The sequence below is a fragment of the Octopus sinensis genome, linkage group LG19 (genome assembly GCF_006345805.1).
Source record: "Octopus sinensis linkage group LG19, ASM634580v1, whole genome shotgun sequence".
Lineage (NCBI taxonomy): Eukaryota > Metazoa > Mollusca > Cephalopoda > Octopoda > Octopodidae > Octopus > Octopus sinensis.
This window is the reverse complement of record NC_043015.1, coordinates 41,108,769-41,116,268: the sequence shown is the minus strand read 5'-3', so window position 1 is coordinate 41,116,268 and position 7,500 is coordinate 41,108,769. Positions and strand designations below refer to the sequence as shown.

Below are 7,500 nucleotides of genomic sequence, written 5' to 3'. Positions count from 1 at the left end.
TATATAGTTAAAGTTAATCCAAACAAGAAAGCACAAAAAAAACACAACAACGCGAGGACGTGGAACAAATATAGTATTATTGGACGCTCAGGAAAGAAGGAAACAAGGAGGGTTTAACGTTTCGAGCGGAGCTCTCATCGGAAACATAGGAGAAGGGAAGACAGAGGAAAAAAAATCGCCAACGGTACACATGTGGTCACATTTTGACACATACATTCATATATATATATACACACATACATAAATACATACATACATACATACATACATACATACATACATACATAAACAATGTTGAACACACATACACGAGGTGTGTGTGTTGTTCATGGGGCAGTTGCATTTTATAGGTGTAAGAGAATATAATCTCAACGCCCTTAGTGTTAAGCACCTGATAGCCAATTGAGACAACTCACACCAGATCCCTTTTTTTTTTTTCAGAGAGACAGACATGATGATGATAATAATAATAATGATAATAATGGTTTCAAATTTTGCTACAAGGGCACCCATTTTGGGAGATAGGATGAGACAATTACATCGACCCCAGTGTTCAACTGGTACTTATTTTATCGACCCCCTAGAGGATGAAAGGTAAAATCAATCTCGGCAGAATTTGAACTCAGAATGTAGGAACGGGTGAAATACAGCTAAGCATATCGTCTAGCATGCTAACAATTCTGCCATCTCACCACCTTAATAATAATAATAATAATAATAATAATAATAATAATAATAATAGAAATAATAATAATAATAATAATTATTATTATTATTATAATGAGCTTATTGTGTACAGTGTTCAGGTGCACTACGACAAAGGGAGACCTTTTTAAAAAACATAATAGTCACGGTTACACAATTGTCCCAACAATATGGGAAAATCTTGTTCATGAATTAAAGAAAACAGCTTGAATAATTTCTATAACCGGAATATATTAAAGTTTTTCTTTTTTTTTTTTTATATATATTCACTTATTTAGTTGATGACCTTTACAGGTTCACTTGAAACTCTTCAGGTAATTCAACTGAAGCACAGGTAAATGGAATTCTTAAAAAAAGTTCTCAGTGGTAAAGGTCAAAGGTGAAAGTGTATTATTACAAGGATCTCAGTCGCTTGACAACGAGGATTCAGCTGTTTGATCTTCTGAGTTATCTTCTCCTGAATCAATATGCAAGTGGCTGAATATTTTTCAGATATCTTCTAAACATACCAACACCGGTTCTCAAGCAGTGATGGAGGGACAAACACATGCACAAAATACATACACACACTTACATAAAATACTCACACACATACAAACACACATGTGATAGGCTTCTTTCAGTTTCCGTCTGCCAAATCTACTCACAAGGCTTTGGCCAGCTAAAGGCTATAGTAGAAGCCACTTTCCCAAGGTGCCTTGCAGTGGGACTGAACCTGGAACCATGTGGTTGAGAAGCAAACTCCTTGCCAGACAGCCACACCTGTGGTCTACCTTTAATGCAATCCTCAGGTAGAATCAACAAGATGCTGTCTGTGATAAGGCTGGATTCTTAATTACTTATTTCTTTACTACCCACAAGGGGCTAAACATAGAGGGGACAAACAAGGACAGACAAATGGATTAAGTCAATTACATTGATCCCCAGTGCATAACTGGTACTTAATTTATCGACCCTGAAAGGATGAAAGGCAAAGTCAACCTTGGCAGAATTTGAACTCAGAACGTAACGACAGACGGAATATCTATTCCTTTACTACCCACAAGGGGCTAAACACAGAGAGGACAAACAAGGACAGACAAACGGATTAAGTTGATTACATCGACTCCCAGCACATAACTGGTACTTAATTTATTGACCCCGAAAGAATGAAAGGCAAAGTCGACCTCGGTGGAATTTGAACTCTAACGTTTCTGCCAGCTCGCCGCCTTACTAGAAAGAATTATAATCATTCTGCTGGCTCATCACTAGCGGAATCCTTAGCACAACAGACGAAATGCTTGGGGCTCTTCACCTTCAGAATTCCAAAGAAAGCTATTCCAGTCACAATCCTTTTGACAAATTTAATGGTTTCAATTTTTGGTGCAAGGGATGAAAATTTGTGGAGAGGCAACGAGTCACTTACATAAACCTTACTATTTTGCTTTTTATGCCTAAAATATTTTCCAGGAGTGGTTGTGTGGTAAATAGCTTGCTTACCAGCCACATGGTTCCAGGTTCAATCCTACTGTGTGGCACCATGAGCAAGTGTCTTCCACTATAGCCTTGGCAGGTGGAACCTGAAAGAAGCCTGTTGTATATAAATAAATAATATATATATATATATATACACACACACACACACACACACACATATATATATATATATATATATATATACATACATATATATATATACATATATATATATACATATATATATATATAAAGTGAAGGCACATGGCTCAGTGGTTAGAGCAACGAGCTTATGATCATGAGGCTGGGAGTTCGATTCCTGGACCAGGCTGCATGTTGTGTTCTTGAGCAAGGCACTTTATTTCACGTTGCTCCAGTTCACTCAGCTGTAGAAATGAGTCACGATGTCACTGGTGCCAAGCTGTATCAGCCCCTTTGCCTTTCTCTTGGATAACATCGGTGGCGTGGAGAGGGGAGGCCGGTATGCATGGGCAACTGCTGGTCTTCCATAAACAACCTGGGAGGGTAACTTTGTAGGTGCAAACCCATGGTCATTCAAAAAAATAAAATGACTGAAGTGGGTAATGACCATATATATATATATGCATATGTATATGTTTGTGTGTCTGTGTTTGTCCTCCCATCATCAATTGACAACCTATGTTGATGTACTTATGTCCCTGTAACTTAGCGGTTCAGCAAAAAGACACTGATAGAACAAGTACTAGGCTTACAAGAATAAGTCCTGGGGTCAATTTGTCCAAGTAAAGACGGTGCTCCAGCATGGCCACAGTCAAATGCCTGAAACAAATAAATGAATATATTCTGTTCTCTGTTTAAATTGGAACTCACTTCTTGAAGCATTCTTTTAACATCATCATCATCATCATCATCACCTACATATAACAAAATATTTAAAAAATCCAAACTTACTCTTTTCTGTAGATATTCTTCTTGTTGTCTCAAGATTTTCTCCTCTGTAGCTTTGAAGTTCTGCAACGAATTCATATATATTCACAGGTGAGTGTTTGTGTGTGTTTTGTGTTTTGTGTGTGTCTGTGTTTGTCCCCCCCCCCACCCACCCAACATCGCTTGAAAACCAATGCTGGTGTGGTTACGTCCCTGTAACTTAGCAGTTCAGCAAAAGAGACCAATAGAATAAGTACTAGGCTTACATAGAATAAGTCCTGAGGTCGATTTGCTCAACTAAAAGGCGGTGCTCCAGCATGGCCACAGTCAAATGACTGAAGCGAGTAATAGAGTACAAGAGTATATATATATATACACTCAACCCTCCCCCCACATAGCGAAAATACTTCATCATCTCCTAACAAGAGGAGATGCGTCGGTCATCAGGACCAAAGGGGCCCTCTCGAGCGCTGGGTTGTGGTGTTTGAATTGATTACCATTAACTTACAGACTGTAATGAGAGGAAGAGGAGGAGAAAGAGGATGCTGCTGCTGCTGATGATGATGATGGAAATGTCAATGATGAGAAATAGCAAAGGAAATATGGGCAGTGATGATGATGATGATGATGATAAGGATGGTGGCGCTGTTGACAGCAATGGCATTAGCGATACCAGTGGTGATGGTGATGGTGATGATGATGATGATGATGGAGCAATGGCAATATCAATGGTGTTGATAATGATGAAGGTGGTGATGATGATGATGATGATGATGATGACAAAAAAAACGACAATGATGATAATGGGAGGGGAAGAGAAGGGGGACATTTGTAATGATGATGTAGATGATGACGATAATGACGACAATGACTCTGAGGAGGGAGGAAGAGGGTGTTTGTCATGGTGATAGTGAGGATGATGATGATGATGGTGATGATGATAGTGGTGGTGATAGTAGAGATGATAATGATGAGGAAGATGATGGTGGTGTTGATGATGATAGCAATGATGATGGTGATAGTGGTGGTGATGATGGTGGTGATGATGGTGATGATGGTGGTGATGATGGTGATGATGGTAATGATGATGATGATGGTGATGATGATGATGATGATAGTGGAGATGATGATAATGGTGATGATGATGGTGATGATGATGACGATGGTGATAGTGGTGATAATGATGGTGGTGATGATGGTGATGATGATGAGGATGATGATAGTGGTGATAATGACGATGATGATGATGATGATGGTGATGATGAGGATGATGATAGTGGTGATAATGACGATGATGATGATGATGATGGTGATGATGAGGGTGATGATAGTGGTGATGATGATAATGGTGATGATGATGGTGATGATGATGACGATGGTGATAGTGGTGATAATGATGGTGGTGATGATGGTGATGATGATGAGGATGATGATAGTGGTGATAATGACGATGATGACGATGATGATGGTGATGATGATAGTGGTGATGATGATGATGTTGATCATGATGATGATAATATGCATGTGTGCTTGAAAGAATTTTCATTTTTCCGATTTACATAATCCCAGCCGAAGAGGTTTCGCTGGTGGAGGAGGAAAAGAGGATGCAAAGAAAAAATATAAAAACACAACCCAGAATATTTCATCTTTCACACATGAAAAAAAAAACAACCCCAAAACAAATAAAGATAAAAAAGTAAAAATAAAAAATATTAAAAAAAAAATATAAATATGAGAAACCATTTCCAAAGATGAATTTGAGTCTCGCCATTTCGTCTTGTTTTCTTTTTTTTTTGCTTGTTTGTTTGTGATGTTTTTCATGAGATACAGCAGATGGGGTGGGGTGGGGGTGTACAAGGCTATATCCCTGTAATAATAATAATAATAATAATAATAAGTAGATTTATTCAAAAGCTTTAATCACCAAATGAGGATTTGATATATAATATCCCTGGAAAGAATTCAGGATATAAATTACACTTAGGATTATTATTATTATTATTATTATTATTATTATTATTATTATTATTATTATTATTATTATTATCATCATCATCATCATCATTAAGGCAGCATGCTGGTAGAAGCGTTAGCATGCTGGGCAAAATGCTTAGCACTATTTCGTCTGTCCTTATGTTCTGGGTTCAGACTCTGCTGAGGTCGACTCTGCCTTTCATTCTTTCGGAGTCAATAAATTAAGTACCAGTGATACACTGGGGTTGATGTATTCGATTAGTCCCCTCCCCACAAATTTCAGGCCTTGTGCCTTTAGTAGAAATGATTTGGCTTCTGTGCCGGTGGCATGTAAAAAGCACTAACTGATCGTGGCCGCTGCCAGCCTCCCCCAGCACTTGTACCGGTGGCACATAAAAAGCACCTGCTACACTCATGGAGTGGTTGGCATTAGGAAGGGCATCCAGCTGTGCTAGCATGGAAAACGGACATTAGACGATTATTATTATTATTATTATTATTATTATTATTATTATTATTATTATTTTATATGGTGGCAAGTTGGCAGAATCGTTAGCATACCAAGCAAAATGCTTTGTGGCATTTCGTCCGTCTTCATGTTCTGAGTTCAAATTCTGCCAGGGTTGACTTTGCCATTCATACTTTCAACATCAATAAATTAAGTACCGGTGAAACACTGGGGTTCATGTAATTGACGAGTCCCCTCCCAAGAAATTTCAGCCCTTGTACCTTGAGCAGAAAGGATTGTTATTATCACCTCTGCCTTATCAAAGGCAGAGGTATTGTTTTCAGTTGTGTTTGTTTGTTGGTTTGTCCGTGGACAAGATATCTCAAGAACTACTGGATGGATTCGAATGAAACTTTCAGAGATGTTTGGCCTCATGACTGGCCCAAACTGATGAGATTTTGGGATCAATCCAGTACCGGACAAGGATTCTAGATTACTTTTCCTATATTTTTACTTAATTTTTTGAGTTTTTAGTATTCTCGTTTGTGAGAGTAATCGAGTTTATTTCAGATATTCTCATTTTAAAAATCATCTCTGGCTAATCGTTGAGAAGACGTTGGTGTTGCCTTGGCGGAAGTTTGCGCTCTCTGAGTGCCCTTGTTATTAGTGTTATTGTTAATGTTGTTGCTGAAACTACTAATGCTCTTAAATACATAATAAATAATTAAATAAATAAATAAAAGAAATTATAATAAAAGAAATATTATCAATACACAGCCTGAGATCATATCACTTGCCAGACAAGTACATCTCAGAAACATTATATTATTATTATTATTATTATTATTATTATTATTACTATTACTATTATTATTATTATATTATTATTTGTTCCAAATTATATTTTCTCATTTTGTTTTATCATTTATTTATTTCTCAGAAGATTTAAGAATAAACTTTTTACGTGTTATAGAAATGATTGCTCCATATATATATATATATATATTATATAATATATATAATATATATATATATGTATAGATGTATATATATATATGTATGTATCTATGTATATATATGTGTGTGCATGTGTATGTATATATATATATATATATATATATATATATATATATATATATATATATATGTACATATATATGTATATATATATATATATATATATAGATATATATACCACACCCTCTCTTTTCTCTTCCAATCATACCCTCACACACACACACTCAGATACATACTCTCTCTCTCTCTCTTTCTCACTTTCTGTTAGCCAATATCATTCAATTAATTTCTCCTTAGCACATCTTGGTTCCCAGCCAAGAACTTCTCAAGTTTTCTTCAGAAAAAATAAATAATTTCTTCAACATAAATTAAATTAACTTTAACTTTAGTCTTTCAACAGAAAAAATAATCATAGTAACATACACACACACACACACACACAAACACAGTAAGTGTATGTGTGCATACATATATATGTATGTAGATGTACATGTGCATGCATACACACACATGTGTGTGCGTGTGTATGTGTCATAATACATATGTATATATCTGTCAGCCTTTAAGATTTTCTATCAAATAGGCATTTTCAACCCAATATTTACATCTATTTATGCTGGTATCAAACTGTCCAACCCATGCCAGCATGGACAATGGACATTAAATATCGGTGGTGATGATGATGGTGATGATGAATACAGAGCGACAAACCACAAGTAACAACAAAAAGACAGACCCCAATATCATTGGTTCTCAGTCAATATATATATATCTATATATATATATATATATATATATATATAACATACCCATATATATAACATATATACCTAGCCAGCCCACCTCCGCCCCGACTGGCCCCTATGCTGGTGGCACATAAAAAGCACCATCCAAACATGGCCAATGCGAGTGCCACCTGACTGGCTCCTGTGCTGGTAGTATGTAAAAAGCACCCACTTCACTCTCAGAGTGGTTGGTGTTAGGAAGGGCAT

General features: G+C 36.5%; 1 protein-coding gene across 2 annotated transcripts in view; it reads right to left on the bottom strand.

Moving 5' to 3' along the window:
* Positions 1 to 7,500, bottom strand: part of LOC115222179 (radial spoke head 10 homolog B-like) — a 76,097-nt gene that overhangs the window by 14,149 nt on the left and 54,448 nt on the right. For both annotated transcript variants that reach the window (XM_036511335.1, XM_036511336.1), the window contains exon 24: positions 3,094 to 3,153. In XM_036511335.1, coding sequence (XP_036367228.1) covers positions 3,094 to 3,153 — 60 coding nt within the window. The remainder of the gene's footprint in view (positions 1 to 3,093; positions 3,154 to 7,500) is intronic.